Raw genomic sequence first — 18,643 nt, 5'->3', positions numbered from 1 at the left:
ATTGGGAGATTATGGTACTATTTTCTTTGAATAGGTAATGCAGTACAGAAAAGTATTAATAAGCTGAATGTTATATTGATTTAAATGTACTTAAACTGTTTTTACCGTATATTTTGAAATCAACTTGTAGTGTTTCAAAAAAATCTTTTGAAATAGTTTTGTTTATTTATTATTTTTTTTAGACATAATAAACTGACTTAGCATTTTGTATTTGTATACACTAATACCAAAATGTATCACACAAAGATAATTGTGTACCGATACTTGCATTCATCAGTGCACTTTTTAATCTCAATATTGTTATTTGATTAGGATATGGAAGCACAGCCTACACCAGAAGTGATAAATGTTTTACGGTCGGTATCAACATTACACGGCCAGATTGAACTTCTAGGAATCCTTTTGCGTCGGGAGGGACCAAGCTACCAAATAGATGGAGCATCTGGTATGTATTCTCACATTATTATAGCATAAAATTGTTCCATAATTCTTCTTACTTTAATTGATTGTGTAATTTAGATCTTCTCTTTTTTTTAATACTACTGTTAAGTACGAAATAGCTATTTTACTTTTAGCAATGAAATATTTCTGTCCTTCCTACTTTCAAGTGCATATCTTAAAATTGTTCCCATATGAATATGAATGAAAGTACATTATATACTCTGTAAATTTTTGAGGGTCATTTGATTGAGGATACAGATTAATTATGCTGAGGTTTTAGTAACCGAGAGACTGGAAGTACTGCTTGAACAAGTCTCTGAGCGTCACCTTTGGAGTGCTATGCGTCTGGCAGCAGCTTATCTCAATCAGGCTTACCATTCGGTTACGCACATCTCATCCATTCTCGTGCATGGTTGTCAGGTGATTTTGCATGTCATTTGTCAAAAATTTTAGTGTGTACAGTGTTGATGGCGTGTATTTTTTTTAACTACATATTAATCATATCCTTCATTTACCCCAAATGTGTGGTAACAAACTTTTTTCAGTTTCATGCACAAGAGTGCCAAGTTGTCAAATATTTCTGGAAGCTAATGGGAATAACTTTTGATTTAAGTATGTCAATGTTAGCTATAGGTATCCGATGTACTTGGTATTGTTGTTGAATAATTTTTTTATTACCAACAATGGTACGAAGTGTGAGGCTTTGTGCTACTTTTACTATGGTACTCATAACCTGATTTTGAACGCTCAGTTATACTTTGCAAGTTGAGATGATAAAGTTTTAGGTTTCATCATATAAAGGGCTAGGGATTTACATAAAATATAGAATATTACTAGACTAGAGCCTATTATTATTGCAACATAAGGAACAACTAGCTAAGAAGTAATGGAAATGAAAATTTTGCTCCTCTGAGAGGTGGGAAGACCCTGCAAGATTGCACCAATTCCCACTCTTTTAACCAACTTCTTTAGTTGGAGCATCTGTGAGCTTCATTCCTGTGCTGCCCTTAGATATTTCCATCACTGTGTGTGTGGGTCTTTCTGTGATCTTACTACTTTTGTCCATATTTTGTTTTAAGCAATATTATGACATTCAATAGGGTAATATTTTTACCTTTGGGTAAAATTTTCATGCATGGATCTTATAAATTATCATTATTTGAAAAAAAATTTATCAGTTATCTTCCAGAAGGTAGTAGGTCAGCATTAAATTAAATAAGAGATGTACACATATACAGGCTCATGCAGTATTTAGCTTTGAATTCTGAAAAATGTAACAAGATGCACAAAGATGGTTAGATAGTAGACTACAAATTACAGGAGAAGAGTAGCATGGAAGTTGATAGAGGTATTGAAGGAGAGGAGGGAATTCATGAACCAGGTGGCTAGAACAAAGAAAAATATTGGGGGAATGGAATCACAGTCACTGTCAGTGAAAAAAAATGTTAGAATAGCAATAGGGATGAAGAAATATTTAGCTTTGAACTTGACAAAAGTATTTTAGAAAAAAATGGAAAGGAATTTATATTAAAAGACAGGCAACAGTGGAAGGATATAGACAGTACTTTCATACTGAGTAAAGAGAATGAAAATGACAAATATTTAATGAAGATGAAAATTGCAAAAGAAAAATAACCAGTCCATCAAGGATTACTGTCAATTTACTAAAAACTTACAGAATGAGTAATTACTAAGCTTCCAGAGAGAGACAGGTTATAGGGAATGATGATTATGTACTAATTAAATAAGTTAAGAATAGAAGAAAAACCAACACACCTGAAATTCAGATGTCAGGAGAGAGCAGAAATGAATTTGCTCCATGCCTAAATATGTGGAGATCATGAGATTCTATAACTGCACAGAGTAAACTGTTTTAGTTGTAGCCAAGATGAAACTCCGAGCAACCTGAGCAATAATATTAACCCAGATGCTGGAAAACATCACACTGTTTGCAGCAGCAGCCCACCTAGTGTTGCAAGCAACAACAGCTAGATCAGGTAGAGAAGAGTGCTGAGGATGTCTGTTGTTGTACATTCTATGCCACAAGTCAACATGAAGAATGGGCAAAATAAACTTGACTGATTATATAACTCTATCCAAGAGTTTGAGATGTGAGAACAATACGTACACCAAACAAAACTTTTCTGGAAGAAATAGACTGAGAAACAGAGGAGGCAATAAGGCTGCCCTCAGTTAGCGGCAGGGGTTCTGCTCCTGTCTGCCACTGCTAAGTGATTTTCGGCGCGAAGCAATTTTAAAGTCTACGGCCGCCGCACACCTTCTTTCGGAATACTAGACCAGTTAACAGCACCCTAGACCAGTCAAACAGCGCTGTAATCCCGCAATGGCGCAATAAGTAAAATTATATTTACACAGTATAGTACTATAGAATTTACTGTACAGTAGCACTGTATAGTACATTTTAGTATTATAAATATTGTAAAGTGAAAGAAAAACCTACCTTTAATCCTTTGGGTGTCTAGAGTATGTAAAGATATAATAAGGTTATATACAGTGCACAGGTAGCTGTAGTGTTCAAGTTACGATAATTTGTCATACGATAATCCAATTTTATGAAGTTCAAAACAGCAAAAGAGTGATAAAAGTATGGTTTTAACGTTATACTCGTTGCGTAAACGTGTACAGCCATGAACAACCAAACGAGAAACAACTTTTTTTTTTTTTTTTTCTAAGTACAACCGAATTGGATAACAACATCCGTTTGGCTCGTATGTCAATCATCGTTCTATAGTACACTATTACTGTAGTTATAAATGACGTTATGTAGAATAGGGCTGAGATATCTTAATGTAATAACTTTATTCGCTATAGATCAAAGATCAATCGGGAGTTATAGTGCTAAATTTAAGCTGAGAAAACTGTTCAAGCTGCTAACGACCATTATCGTGCATCGGCAAAAAGAATAAAACTCCAGTAAACGTATGCTATCAAACACAACTGTAGATAAAATTGAGATGTAATAATTTTAATCAAAACTACTGTGCTTGAAAGAACGTAAAGTTCATATTATGATTATATAAAGGAAAATTGCCAACGGAATCATGTATTGTTTTACTTAATAAACATGCCGCCAATGTAATCTTTTAAAAAAAAATTTGTTCACAATCACAACAAGAAATATTCAAGTAATATTTCTACCTTAAAACACGTCGTATAAGGAAAAATAACCTTGTCTCATATAAGTCACATATCTAGATATTCATTTATGCTAACTAAAAGCAAGAAAATTCACCCAGAATTGCATTAAATATGGTGAAACAAACTCGTATTCACCATCAGCTGATTTCCATACCAAGACATTGGCCGCTCCGTGGAATACTGGCTTAGATTTACCATAGTATTTTAGAATACAATAATTTGAGAATACATACTATATTATTGGATACTGTGATATAATGTATAACTTTTGAAAAAATTTATGGAAAAGATGCATATTTACTTTTTATTCTGTGCTTATCTTAATTTTCGTCAATATGCCATCTATGTAGCAGCAGCATCTGGAACTCGTCAGGTCGTACCTCAATTTTTTGCTCGCATAAAAAGCAAGAAATCGACCGAGTTGCAGTAATATTTTGTACTTCTATTCCATGGAAAAACAAACAAATTGCAGTGTTGCAAAATCGAATGTATGCGCGAGTTTTGTCTTTTAAAATCAATTTATGCAACAATTGTAAATATAATTTGTTATAAAAACGTGATTCAATGATATGAATTAAAATAATAATATTCGGGTTCGACTGAACAACCTATTGTCTTCATCATGTGAAGGGCTGTTACAAATATTTCAAATGAACATGCGTATTGCAACTGTGTCATATTTATGTAAAAAAAAAAAATACCCTGTAATCCATTTGTCATGCACATTTAAAACATAAAAGCATGAAAACTTATAACAAAAAGCTGAAATTTAATTAACAAAATGAGTTATAATTAGCTCCCAAATTAATAAAATATAACTGCCTGAAGTCTTTGTACTGATACGTTTTTCGGAATAGCGGAGGATAAGAACAAACATGAAAAAATATCTTCTGATACATGCAGAGGGCATTTACAAAAGCTGCCATAATTTGTATCATTTTTATGTACAAAAATAAAAATACCTTATGTGTAATACATTTTCATACACATTTTAAACATAATAGCATGAAAATTTATAAAATTGACACATCGATCACTAAATTTGCACTTTTTTAAACTATTTTTGGAAGGGTGGCAGGCAGCGGCGGACAAGAACGAACATGAAAAAACATCCTCTGATAACGTAGAGGGCAGTTTCAAAAGCTGCCTTTGTATCATATTTATGCACAGAAATAAAAAAATACCCTATACGTAATACATCTTCATACACAATTTAAACATAAAAGCATAAACATTTATAAATTGACACATCGATCACTAAATTTGCACTTTTTTAAACTATATTTTCGGAGGAGCAGCAGGAGGCGGCTCACAAGAACGAACATGAAAAAACATCCTCTTTGAAAACTGGAGGGCAGAAATAATAATACAGGCAGTCCCCGGGTTACGACGGGGGTTCCGTTCTTGAGACGCGTTGTAAGCCGAAAATCGTTGTAAGCTGGAACATTGTCAAAAATTCTAAGAAAACCTTACTTAATGCTCTGGGTGCATAAAAAACTATGTAAACTACATTCTTATTGCATTTTTCACCCAAAAAAACCCTTCAAATGTTGATTATTTTGCATTTTTGAAGTGATATTTCTACTGCCAGATGAGCGTTGTAGGTGTCGTAACCCTGGAATGTGTGTTGTAAACCTGGAAATAATTTCTGATAAATATAACTGAAAAGTGTTTAACCTCAGAACATTGTAAGCCGAACCCGTCGTAAGCCAGGGACTGCCTGTACCCTATACATAATACATTTTCATACACATTTTAAACATAAAAGCATGAACATTTATAAATCAACACACCCATAGCTAAATTTGCACTTATTTAACTCTATATTTTCAGTATAGAATAGCTTCAGGGGCATATCGTTTACCCTAATACCCATGTGATAACTCTCAATAAAATTTTTAAATATCATTTGCATAGCCTTTATGGTCTGAATGATATTTCTACAAATGTATGTACTTGTTAGACACAACGGGGCTAGCAGCGCTGTTAACCGAAAATTGTGCCGTAAAAATACCTTATTTTTTTAATGAATATTTTTTATGACAGCAGTAAAACAGATTTGCTGCTAAGCGATTGCGCCATTAACCGCGGGCCCCCTGTATTATGAATATGCTCTGAAGTCAATTTCTTATCAAAAGTTACAACCAAAATCTCAAAAGTGACCAACATTTAAAACTGGCCCATTTAAATGTAAATCAGGATGCAAAGGCAAAAGTGTTCTGGACTGACTAATTATCATGCTCTCTTGAGTTTTAGGAGGGTAATCTTCATGTCCCAGAGCCTACCCTACTGAAGAATATGTGCCAGATCTCTTGTCATGCAACCACAGACCTAAAGTGCAGAGGAGGAACAACAGCTAGTAGAGTAGCTCTGAAATAAAATTACTTATGCTTAGCTTGTAGATAAGATCTTAGCTTGTAGGTAAGTACTTCATGATTCACTCAGTCAAAGGCTGCAATAAAATCTAAGCAGACAATGCACTCTCAGTAAGAACACTTTGCAAGATGGTAGATATTGACAAGAAAGTACTACATGTACCAAGTTCTTGACAAAACCCAAACTGTAATGTTTCAAGAACAGCTTTTCAAAAACATTAGATAAAATAGGGTTAACTGAAATTTGCATATATTTTTGGGGTCATGAGAGGAGACTTAGTCCCTTAGGCAATGCAGCAATGGTTTTCTTTCTCCAAACAGAAGGAAAACTTGCAAGTCCAACTAATCTTCTGAAAATAGTAACAATCTTTGGCGCATTGAAATTAGCAGTCTTTTTAAAAAAGATGGAAAAGATCCCATTAGGGCCTATGCTGCATCAACTTTCAGGGCCCTGGAGCCAAATTTTCTCGAGACCTGGAAGCCATTGAACACAACTTAGGCTCTGGTAAACATGACTGAGACACCATTAAGGACTCGCCACATTGTTTGCTTACAAAGACTAGCCAAAAGTTCAGCCTTCTGTTTAGGGCAATAGACAGCAGTTCTTGAATAAACTCCAAAAGAGTGATGACTTGAGGATAGACCAGCTCTTATGGTCATCTTCACTGAAGAAGACGATCTACTTCAAGCCCTCGTTATAAGCTCTCTCAGCTGTCTCATAGGCAACCTGAGCTTGACTTCTAAACTCAGTGAAGTTATACCACATAAAGGATGATCAGTTGCTCCTTCATAAATGATAAAAGTTTAGATTATCATGGTAGATAAGTTTACATGCAGCATTAAACCATGGCTTATCTTCAAGATGAAACTTGAGGATTTTAGAAGGAAATCTCCCTTAATAATAGTCTTAAGGTGATCATATATAAACAATAATATTTGGACTTTGCAACTACCACTCCACCTGGCTTAACTACCTCTCCACCTGAAATCAGTATTTTATGTTAGTGGAAGGTGTTGCATCATCAGTGATGTCAATTGTATGAATTGGAAAAGAAAAATGGGCAAAGACTGCCAAACTACTGTATTGTATTTAGTGTTTTGTAGTCTAAGGAAAAGGACTATACCTAGAGGAGCCTAATTCTTTAGTTATTATTATTATTATTATATAAAGGATTAGTTTATCCAGACCTCTGAGTCTAATAAAAGCTCTTCTTGGGCTGGTTATAATTCTGTAGTAGCATCTTGGATAATGGCAAGTGCCTTGGCCAGCTCATTTGTAATAATTGTCATCTCTTTTTTCAGATGCCTTTTCACCTAAGTAGTTACTTATTATGCAGCTATGTTTTAAAATGAGGTTACTTATATCATACATACACACAAACATTGGCCTACCGGAAGTCCTCCCCCCACCCCCAAAGTGATTCAGGTGTGTTAATTTGAGAGTGAAGCTTCAAACTGAGAAAGGTGGTGAGAGAGTTGGATACTAACCCCACCTAAGGGGCATCTTTCATCTAGCCCCTTCAATAGAAAGATTGTTCCCTTTATAAATTTTTAGTCTGTCATCCCTCAGAAAAATCTTAGTACAGTACATAATAGTCTCTAGTGAGGTATGGTATTGAGAAATTTCTCTCAGAAATTTATGTAAATGGGAATTGATATTCATTTAATTTTGAGGAAACTTGTACATCAGGTATCTTTGAGTCTTCATTATTTAAAGGTTAGGTTTGAAGTGTCACATTATACAAACTTGTTAAGGTTTTTTGTTTCATGTTTATGTTGGGAGTCCCTTAATCTTTTTTTTCTGGACAAGGACAGTTTGGAGAAAAAGGTTTTTGATTCATTTGACATTTTATGGGACCTTTGGCCTTTTCCTTTCTGTGAACGTTGTAGTTATTTGAAATGCTGATATCACCCACTTGTCTTCTCCAACTACTGCATTGCTTTACAGAACATTAATCCAACTAAACTGGTATTGCATTTCATTTGCATGGTGCAACTGATTACCCCCCTCCCCACACCCTACAGTTCAAGACCGTGTGTCCTCACTGCTTCATCAGTCTTCCTCACTAAGATACTGGTCTGTGGTCCGACAATGTAATGCATTGCTATCCCGAGAGGTGGAATCCATATCGCCTTACATCACTACTGTTTTGGTGTCTGGGAGACAGGTAATGCATATGATATTGTATTTTTGAATCAGTAATCATATATTGTATTAGTTATTTGTTTTGCACTGATAGACTAAATGACGGAATATTTTAATTGTTGTAATGTCCTTAAGATCTGGATTTTTATTTCAGTGTAATCAGAGTAGAAGGCTTTTCAGTTATTTAAACAAAAAGTTTTTTGTTATGCACTACTACTGAGTCATGTATGATCGTATGCTTTTCCTTTAGAGAATTCATTTAGTTACGGGGCTCACATTGAGAATTTTGCAAACAGTAGAAGTCAAATTTATTTACAAGTAAATTATGGCTTTAAATGCCACATAGTGATGTTCGTTCAGGGGCGAGCAGAAATTTTGATGCTATTCATTATGAAGCTTACTTGCTTCTACTGCTGGTCTGTAAATCTGTAATGGTGCATGTATGTTTTTTGGTGCTGTTGTGTTTACATAGAATATTGTCCACAGCCTTTCCATAACTTGTGCAATTTTGCAAAGCTAAATAATTATCAGTGCTTTTAAATGACAAGAGAGAATGAAAATGACTGGAGTAGAATGTATTTGGTTTATATTTCATGTAGTTTGAACCTATTTATATGTAAGTATTTTTATAAATAATTTGATGTTCTTAATATAAACTATTGCTTTAGATAGCATGGTGCTTGGTGTAAAATGGTTAGTCAAATACACACTGCAATATAGAAATATTATATTTCACATAAGTGACTTACCAAACAATTACATTAGCTGTACGCTTTCTTACCTGGCAGTTGAAAATTCAAATTCCTGGCGGCGGTAGCAACGCTGCCATTGTTTGTGTAGGTGATACAGATCCCGCCCACTTTCGGGAATACCTGGTACTGCTGAGCTTTAGACTTCAATTCGTTTTCTGCCAGCCATGGGGTAACACTGGTGGTTTGTTGTTGCAGTCGACTTTCGTCGGCATTGTGGATTTTTTCTTTTTGGTGATGTACAATTTCTTTGTTGGCTTTTTTGCTTCGTCAGTTAGCTGCCTAGTTATTAACAAGTTATTATGAAGATAGATGTCTGATGCTAGTTCTTCTTCAGTTAGGTTTTGCAGCAGTGGCTGCAAAACTAGATTAGCTAAACTATGTTACGATCCGCACTCCAAATGTGTTAAATGTAGGGGTCAGTGCTGTAGATATCAGTGATGCGTAGTCGTCGTCCGACTTGGAAGTGCAGTTGACTGTGTCGAGGCGAAAAGTGTGGAGTGATTTAGTGTCACGTCCTTTGAAGAGACATGCCCAGCGTACGAGAGGGATGTCGCCACCTGTTAAGAAATCCAAGGAGCACTGGAGTCCACAACCTTCATGCAGTTTCGCACCGGACCAGTTTTTCCGGGAAGATCGTCAGTCCTCTTTGGATAGCGTAACTTCGGACGGAGTCAGACGCTCACGTGCGTTACAGCGCTCGCGCGCTTGCAAGACTGACTTGCCACGTTGTGTATTGATAGGAGTTTCGACTCGTTCGCCTCATTTGTTTCGAGCTGCTTCGACTCGTTTGCCTCATTTGCCTCGAGCTGCTTCGAACTTCAAGAATTGATGGTCATTTTGAAGAAGACAACGAGCCAGACGGAAGAGGAAGACAGGGTATCGGCTGTCCAGTCGGAAGAGGAAACTCAAGACCAGGATTCGAAGCCCCCTTCTGCTTATTCTAGTCTGTTAAGGTTTCTTTTACAGACTTATCCGGACTTTTTTGAACCAGCTTCGCCTTCTTCACCTCCGTCGATATTTGTGAAGGATAGGAGATAAGCGCCTTCGGGGTTACCGAAACCTGTTCGAAGAAAGCACTGAAGGAAGTAGAAGAGTGGCTTGTTAAGAAGAGGGAGTCAGGCAAGGCTTCGTTCGCCTTTCCTCCGTTGAAGCTGCAGAATAAAACCTACAGGTTTTTTATGCCACAGAAGTTCCTTCTTTGGGATTTTCTGCCTCCTCCCAAGGAGACTTCTCCGGTCTTGTAGACTCTCACAGAAGAGCAGCGTTCTCAGCTGCGAAAGTGTTGTTCTCTTCACCCGAGTTGGATCACATGGTGAAGAACTTTACAAGTTGATCGAAGTCTTCAGTTTTCTGGATTGGACTATTGCAGCATTAGCCAGGAAAATTGAGGATTGCCAGTCTCTAGATGAGGATTTTTCTGCCGACTGGCTCAATGTGTTGTCCTGTGCGGACAGGGCAGTGAGAGACGGTTCAGGGGAATTGGCTGCCCTATACACTATGGGAGTACTAAAGAAGAGAGAACGGTGGTGCTCCTTCACATCTCAAGGAGTAACCACGAACCAAAAATCGGCTTTGTTGTTCTCCCCCCTGAGTAAATCTCACCCGTTTCCAAAAGAAACCATCAAGCATGTGCTGTTGGACCTCGAGAAAAAGTCCACCAATGATCTTTTTCAGTCAGCAAGAAGACCTAAGGAACCTCCAGCGACAGGAGCTAAAGCTTCTCCTCTACAAAAACATCCCTTTCGAGGAGGTAAGTCGAGGTCGCAGCAGAGACCAAGAACTAATCTATGAACCACCTCCAAGTCTACCAAGAAACCTTCCTTTAAGACAGAGAAATAATCAGAAGGTCCTTCACACACCCGTGGGGGCAAGACTCCACGACTACTAGGAGGAATGGAGTCGAAGAGGAGCAGAACAGTGGGTAATACAGGTGCTTCGAGAGGGATATGTGATCCCTTTTATGCAGGATCACCACTGTCCAATACACCTGTCTGTTTGACAGCATACTCGACAGGATCAACAAGAGCTTTGGCTTTAGCCAAAGAAGTAGAAGAGCTCATCAACAAAGAGGCCATAGAGGAAGTAACAGACACGAACTCCCCAGGGTTTTACAACAGGCTCTTCGTAGTCCCCAAGGCATCAGGGGGATGGAGACCTGTGTTGGACGTAAGTGCTCTGAACCTCTTCGTCCGGAAGACGAAATTCTGAATGGAAACCAGTCGATCAGTAATGTCAGCCATCCAACCGGGCGACTGGATGGTATCTCTCAACATGAAGGATGCATACTTCCATGTCCCTATCCATAAGAACTCCAGGAAGTTCCTGAGATTCGTCCTCAAAAAGAGAGTCTTCCAGTTCAGAGCCCTCTGCTTCGGTCTGTCAACCGCCCCTCAAGTATTTACATATACTTGGATTCTCGCTCCTCTGGGAAAGTGGCTGCATTTGATGGGGATCAACACCGCTTTTTACTTAGACGACTGGCTCCTGAGAGCCAGATCCAGTTGTCAGTGTATGAAGGACTTGGAGAAGACGCTTACTTTGACACAACAATTGGGTATTATAGTAAAGACGGAGAAGTCCCAATTGATTCCACCTCGGAGGATTCTCTATTTAGGGATGATACTAGACTCTCTAGCTTTTCTGGTTTTTCTCTCCCCGAAGAGGATAGAGTCCTGCTTGTTGACAGTCCAGCAATTTCTGGTTCGCCCGTCCTGCTCAGCGCTCGAATGGATGAGCCTACTCGGGACCCTGGCTTCAGTGGAGAGTTTTGTCGGGTTAGGATGCCTACGCATGAGGCCGCTTCAGTTCTTCCTGAAAGCAAATTGGTCTCGGAAGACAGTCGGACTCACTAGTTTTCCCCCTGACGTAAGAGATAAAGATGGATCTTCGTTGGTGGCATTCGAGGGAAAGATTACAAGAAGGAATCTCCCTAGTCGTGTTGAACCCGGACCTGCAGTTCTTCTCAGACGCCTCAGACAGCGGATGGGGAGCCCTCCTATGAGACAAGAGAGTGTCAGGTCTGTGGACAGAATGAGATAAGACCTTGCACATCAATGGGAAGGAATTGAAGGCCATCCTCTTAGGGCTACAAGCATTCGACCACATAGTCACGGGAAGAAACGTAGCTGTCTACTCGGACAACACCACAGTGTTGTCATATGTACGGAAGCAGGGAGGGACCCACTCATTCTCTCTCAACAAGATAGCCGATGATTTCCTCACCTGGACGAACGAGAAGAGGATCACCCTTTTTCCAAGATTCGTGCAAGGGAGAATGAACGTACTTGCAGATGAACTGAGTCGGGTAAATCAGGTGTTACCAACAGAATGTACTCTGAACGAGAGAGTGTGTCAGGACCTCTGGAAGCTTTGGGGAAGACCATCAATAAATCTGTTCGCCACATCGAGGAAAAATTGCCTTCCAATTTTCTGTTTTCCGATTCCAGACCCACTAGCGTGGAGAACAGATGCGATGCTGCTAGATTGGACAGGACTGGACGTTTACGCTTTTCCTCCCTTTGGGATGATAAGAGAGGTCTTAAACAAGCTTCAATCACACCAGAATGTGACAATGACCCTCGTAGCACCATTCTGGCCCAGGAAAGAGTGGTTCCCGGACCTTCTCAATCTGCTGGTGGATTTTCCCAGACTACCACCACAAAATCCATCGCTTCTCAGACAACCCCATTTCAACCGATATCGCCAAGGGTTGTCTGCTCTGGCCCTAACAGGATTCAGACTGTCAGGAACCTAGTCAGAGCAAGTGGGTTTTCGTGAAGGACATCAAAGGCTATTGCTAGCTGCAGAAGAAGCTCTTCTGCCAAGCTCTACCAGTCCAAGTGGAGAGTTTTTAGGTCATGGTGCAGACGACATAGCATATCTTCTTCTGAGACATCTATAACAGAAATTGCGGAATTTTTGTTATTTTGAGGGACACCAAGAAGTTGGCCACTTCAACTATTAAAGGATATAGGGCCATGCTTTCATCGGTTTTCAAGCATAGAGGCCTCGACATTTCGTCAAATCAGGACATCAGTGACCTGATCAGATCCTTTAGTTCCTCCAAGATTTTCAAGCCTGAAGAAGTGGAATGGAACTTGGATGTAGTTGAATTCTGCAACCTTGAGGGACGTAACTAGGAAGACACTATTCCTAGTCGCCTTAGCCACAGCGGGAAGAGTAAGCGAGTTGCAGGCGATGAGTAAGGAAGTGGGTTTTGCCCAGGCCAATGCAGTTTGCTCTTATGTAACAGACTTTCTTGCTAAAAATGAGGATCCTCTGAATCCTTGGCCCCGTTCTGTCAAGATAAAGAACCTAATGGACTTAGTCGGGTCAGAAGATGAGGAACGTACATTGTGTCCGGTCAGAGCCATCAGACACTACCTGACTAGGACAGAAACTGTGAGAGGAGAGTTGAGCCGACTCTGGTGCTCGGTGAAAGACCAGTCTCGGCCTCTTTCAAAGAATGCAATGTCCTTTTTCCTGAGGAGTTTGATCCGAGAAGCGCATGCCCAAACTCAGGAACATGCTCTTATGGTGCTGAAAGTGAAGACGCATGAGATTCGTGCAGTAGCAACGTCTTTGGCTTTCAGACAGAATATGTGTCTATCCTCCATTATGCAAACTACATTCTGGAGGTTGAAATCGGTGTTTGCATTGCAATATTTGAAGGAGGTAGAAACTACTTACGAAAACTGCTTTAGATTGGGACCGTTGTCAGTAGCGGGAATGGTGTTGGGAGAGGAAGGATAGGGGGACTCGATTTTTTCCCTCTACTATCTCCTTGCCTTGAATTTGAGGTTTTTTGAGTTTGTGGGAAGCCTGGGGGTACATGTACCTGAAGTACCCACCAGTTCTTAAATCTGGTTAAGGGTACCATATGGTTTTTAGTGTAGATGATGGTTTTGTGTGGTTTTTATCTGGTCTTTTCGCCCAGGGCAAGGGCAAATTATTGTTGTTTTTGTCAATCATTGGTGAACTTCCATGATTGCAAAAATCCCACCATTAGTAGGGACAACCCTGGCCTTTACTGCCACGTCTCCTACATGCGATGAGAGCGCCGACCAGAGGCAGTATCTACCTGTAGCTGCTCTCTCACAAGGTAAGGTACTGCAGATATATATAATGTGAGCACATGACTGTTGTTTTTGTTCATAAAGCTGTCCATATACCCACCTTCCGGGTAATGTGGAGTCAGCTAATGTAATTGTTTGGTAAGTCACTTATGTGAAAATGATATTTTAATGATAAAATAAGGTTTCACATATACTTACCAAGCAATTACATAATCAGAGCCCTCCCTCCTCCCCATAGATGGACGTTGTGGCTCAACGAATTGAAGTCTAAACCTCAGCAGTACCAGGTATTCCCGAAAGTGGACAGGATCTGTATCACCTACACAAACAATGGCAGCACTGCTACCGCTGCCAGGAATTTGAATTCTTGACTGCCAGGTAAGAAAGCGTACAGCTAATGTAATTGTTTGGTAAGTATATGTGAAACCTTATTTTATCATTAAAATATCACTTTTGACAATAAAGCATATTTTTATATCAACACAAACACAACTTTATTCCATCCAAACTGCTCTCCACTCTCATCAGCTTGAAAGACTTAGAGCTCACTGCACTTGCCCAGCACATGGTCATCATCTAGCCAGGGTTAATTTTTCTATGCCATCCTTGAATATGGAGAGAGTGGGGAAGAGAGAGGATTACTGGATTAGTGTGGAAACATTTGTTTCATTGCAAATACATCATATGTACACTACAAACCTATTAATCACTAATAGCAAGAATTGTAATTTATGAAACAGGACTGGTAAGTACAGGAAATTGAGAAGAAAAAATTGCATGGTAAAAAGTCTGTAAGTCTTTGGAAGGATTGGTTTCTGGCCAGCATTGTAAAGTGATAGTTGTCTCACATAATTTACACACTTATAAAACAATGGATTGTATTAAAAGGAAAGACATCCTCCAATCTCATGAGACATTAAGGTAGAAGCTTGGAAAAACACACCTCCATATGTGTCAAAACTCATAACTCATGAGGGGAAGAGGTTCATGAAGATGAGGATGAAGAGCTTATATCCCTTCTAGCTAACAAAATATGGCATGACATGATCAGTATCAGTGGATATATTTATAAGAAGATTGCGAGGAAAGTCTACATGAAACCTAGAAAAGTTGCTCTGACAATGCCAAATGTACATTATAAAGATTGCAAAATCCTTCAGATTAAATTAGAGGGCCGACAAAGATGAAAAGCATGGACTTAATGAACCCTGATCTTCAGCTGGGGGGGTATCTTTGTGGAACATATAAATTTACTCTGGGAAATAATCTGATAGCCAGTCAGAAACTCAACTTTTCAAGACAGACATTTCTGCAGCCAGTATAGAGGAGGCAAAAGACAGGAGGTTTGAATCTCTGGGTCTACCAATGAAAAATGCTAATGCCTTCACTGGCCAGATGAGACTGTTCTCATGTCAAGAGATGGATAAGAAATGAGTAGTAAAGGAGTCTGTGCTAAACTTTATACCTCTTTGATGACTGGTTCTTGGCTAAAAACCCTTGAGCAGTTGAAAGTCCTAATGAAGACCAGTGGCTAGAATGACAGACTTTCCTGAAGACTTTCTTGAAGATTTAGTGAAGAAGTATTCAGTAGAGGTTCATAAGTGTGTCTGGTGAGGCTGCACAGTACTAAAGCTGAATCCTAACTTGGCCTAACCATAGCCTTAGGGATTGATGAGCAAAATGATGAAGCAGTTCTAACCCAAAGTTGCCAAGGGAGATAGCTTCTTGGTATTCCTCAGATAAACGAAGTCATCTAACACTGGAACAGAGGCTTAAATGGAGGAGCACCCTATTTAATACACCAAGCTGTAATCCTTGCCTAGTGTATTTTAAACCATCACTAATTTGTAAAGGGAAACAGCTACTCCCTAAATATAATACTACTCTGTACTACATTTGTGTAAATAAATATGAAGGGTATACATAATCATTTGTTCCACCTTAGAGTAGGAATAGGAGTAACCTTTCTAGTTTTCAGCTAGAATGCATAGGGTATTGTTGCTAGTCCTATAGTTTTCTGTTAGCTTTTTTTGTTGTAATTATATATAAAATACAAAAAACAGATTTGAAAATATGATGATTGAATTTTTAATGGTAGTAATTGAATCTTATTTATTTCCTCACTTTTCCCAGTAGACTTTGGCTTAAACAGCAAATTTAGATTTCAGAAGTACAGTAATATGTGTATTCATAGTCGGAATTGTTTAAACTGTGTGTTCTTTCCTAGATTATAGTCCCATCTTACATTAAAACAATTATTACTTTTTTGTTCTTCCTTTGATAGCTACCACATTGTCAATAGCATGATATTTGTTAATGGCCATTTTAATTGCAGCTGACTGTTGGGTATGGCAACAGTGAAATTCTCATTGACCGTCCTGTGCAGCCTGGTGAGATTCATGACCTGTTCTACACCCCTGCTCTTCAGGTAATTGTCTTTTCTAAGGAGGGGTTTTACAAATGATAGCAAGTCAAATTTAGTAGTTTATTTATTGAAAACAGTGTAATAACTACGTACTATGTTTTTAAGGTCGGACAAAGTCAGGAGGGCTATTGTTATTGTCTGTTTTATGTCTGTGGGTCTGCTGGTTTGCTAGTCATTGTGCCTGTCACACTTAACTTCCCACTGTAAGTCTCATACACAGCTGAAGGAATACTGGTTAGAGTTGGTGCTAAGGTTTAGATGTGTATGAAGGAGCCTAATCCATCAGTGTGTTTGTCACATTACTTCATCATTGGAACAACTACTTGGTTGACAGAATTTTAGTCAAACTGGGTACAAAGGTAGAACCTCATCCATAGATGCATATTAAGTTAAATCATGACTGCTCATTAGTTTATCTCCTTGTCATCAAAAGTCACCTTCAATAGTTGAGGGAATCTCACACTTAGTATAAAGACAGATCATTATGCATAGAAATGGTTGAAGGCAGATTGTTGGTCAGCCCATTATTCTGATAGTATTTCTGTTTGTCAGATAGTATGCTCAGCTTTTTTAATTGCAGCTCATTCCACACAGTTTACATGGATTTCAGTTAAATCTGCAGAAAGGTGGACCATCATACAAAGGTGTGCATGGAAGGAGATTGACTATTTGACTATTTGTCAGTCCATCAGTATTTTCCCAGAATACCTTGTCTTCATGTATTTCCTAAATTGTTGACTAGATTTCTTAAGGTAATTGTAATATGCTATCCTTTTTTTGGCCATAGTACACATTTGACCCACCATTGTTTAGTGGAAGGAGGAAATTAGCCTTTATGTAATGAATGCCTGTTCCTACAGACTGTTTGCTGGTCAAATTCCCAATTCTCTAGGAACTGGAGACAGCCTTCTTTGAGGCAGTATGGCCACTGATGGAAGTATATTTTAACTAAAATCTTAGGAGAAAATATAGCACAGTTCTTGTGGGATTTTCAGTTTCATTATGGAAGCAGGTCTTCTGGGAAAAATGTTCTTTTTACCTTCATGATGTTAATTACAAGGGAATGTACGTAATTGTACCATATGCACTATGTATTAGCAAAGGCGCTCTAATTTTTACTTACAGCAGAAGAGGGACTTGGCAATTCTTGGTACATTGTACTGCTTTTGGTTTAAGGTGTAAGGGCTCTATATGCATTGCTTGTTTGTCTTACTGCAAATAATTTTACCCTTTAAGTAGGTTACTTATTCTTTAATTGAATAATTGAAATAAATCTCATGGTTTTGTTACATTTTTGGCAAACATTCACGAAAGTTTTTTTAGACTTTGATTTCATGTAGCAAGCAACTGAAATTTGGAAGTTGCCTGCCTATTGAATCAAACTAGTTTTGAAGACTAAATTCTTTTTATATATTAATGTTATGTAGGAGGTCAACCACTATCCATGATTATGCATTTATGAATTGCAGTTCTTTAAGAAAGTTTGTACACTGTTTGTATCAGTGTTAGACCAAGGAAGTTGTTAGTTTGCAATTTGTGCTCCATTAACCCTTAAGAGCCAAGCTAAAAATCAATAGTATGCTGCACCCCAGGTCGGGAAACTTTGAGGTCGGCCAATTTAAGAAAAAAACACAACAATGGAAAGAGGAAGTTATGCAAATGGACAAGGTGTAAGAAATTTTTTTTTGCCTATTTTGTACGAGAAGTTGAAAATGACTATTTACAGGTCCTTGTGGGGCCTCTTTTACAAGGCAATCGTAAATTTTACTGATTTATACATGTTTTTTCTAATAAATAAGTTTATTTTTTGTAAAATTACAATTATAGCACATACAATATCAAGACAGGTAAGAACTAAAATCAGTAACAAATTCCAAGTATATTTGTTGTAAAGTGTTTTTGTAATTTGAGATCAAAGATGCAGTAACTGTTTTGGAATATGTATACATGTCTTTTTTAATATTTCTTTGCACTTTTCTTTGTAAAGTTATAATTATAACTGACATGATACTACCATAAAAGATAAGAACTAAAACCAACAGCAACCCCTTGGTATATTTATGGGTAAATTTATAAAAAGACTTCATGTGTGAGAGAGAGACGGTACTTGCTCTGTTGAAGTCAAGATCACAGCTAACCCCGGAGATGCCTGCTTCCTTGATCTTGGCTAATCTAAAAGTTGCCATTAGTGAATTTATGGGCTATAGAAGTAATGGCGCCTCTTTCCTGCCTGATTCACCCAAATCAATGGCGCGTGATATTAATGCTCA

General features: G+C 38.3%; 1 protein-coding gene across 4 annotated transcripts in view; it reads left to right on the top strand.

Annotated features, from left to right (window-relative positions):
* LOC135220697 (probable phosphorylase b kinase regulatory subunit beta) overlaps positions 1-18,643 on the top strand; it is a 329,203-nt gene that overhangs the window by 277,015 nt on the left and 33,545 nt on the right. For 3 of the 4 annotated variants that reach the window (XM_064258095.1, XM_064258098.1, XM_064258094.1), the window contains 3 exons: positions 313-445; positions 8,001-8,143; positions 16,284-16,376. In XM_064258095.1, the coding sequence (XP_064114165.1) occupies positions 313-445; positions 8,001-8,143; positions 16,284-16,376 (369 nt within the window). Of the gene's footprint in view, positions 1-312; positions 446-721; positions 862-8,000; positions 8,144-16,283; positions 16,377-18,643 lie in introns of all 4 variants that reach the window. The other variant, XM_064258096.1, reaches the window with a different exon arrangement.

The sequence above is a fragment of the Macrobrachium nipponense genome, chromosome 2 (genome assembly GCF_015104395.2).
Source record: "Macrobrachium nipponense isolate FS-2020 chromosome 2, ASM1510439v2, whole genome shotgun sequence".
Lineage (NCBI taxonomy): Eukaryota > Metazoa > Arthropoda > Malacostraca > Decapoda > Palaemonidae > Macrobrachium > Macrobrachium nipponense.
The sequence above is the reverse complement of the archived record's forward strand: the minus strand, read 5'-3'. Positions and strand labels throughout refer to the sequence as shown.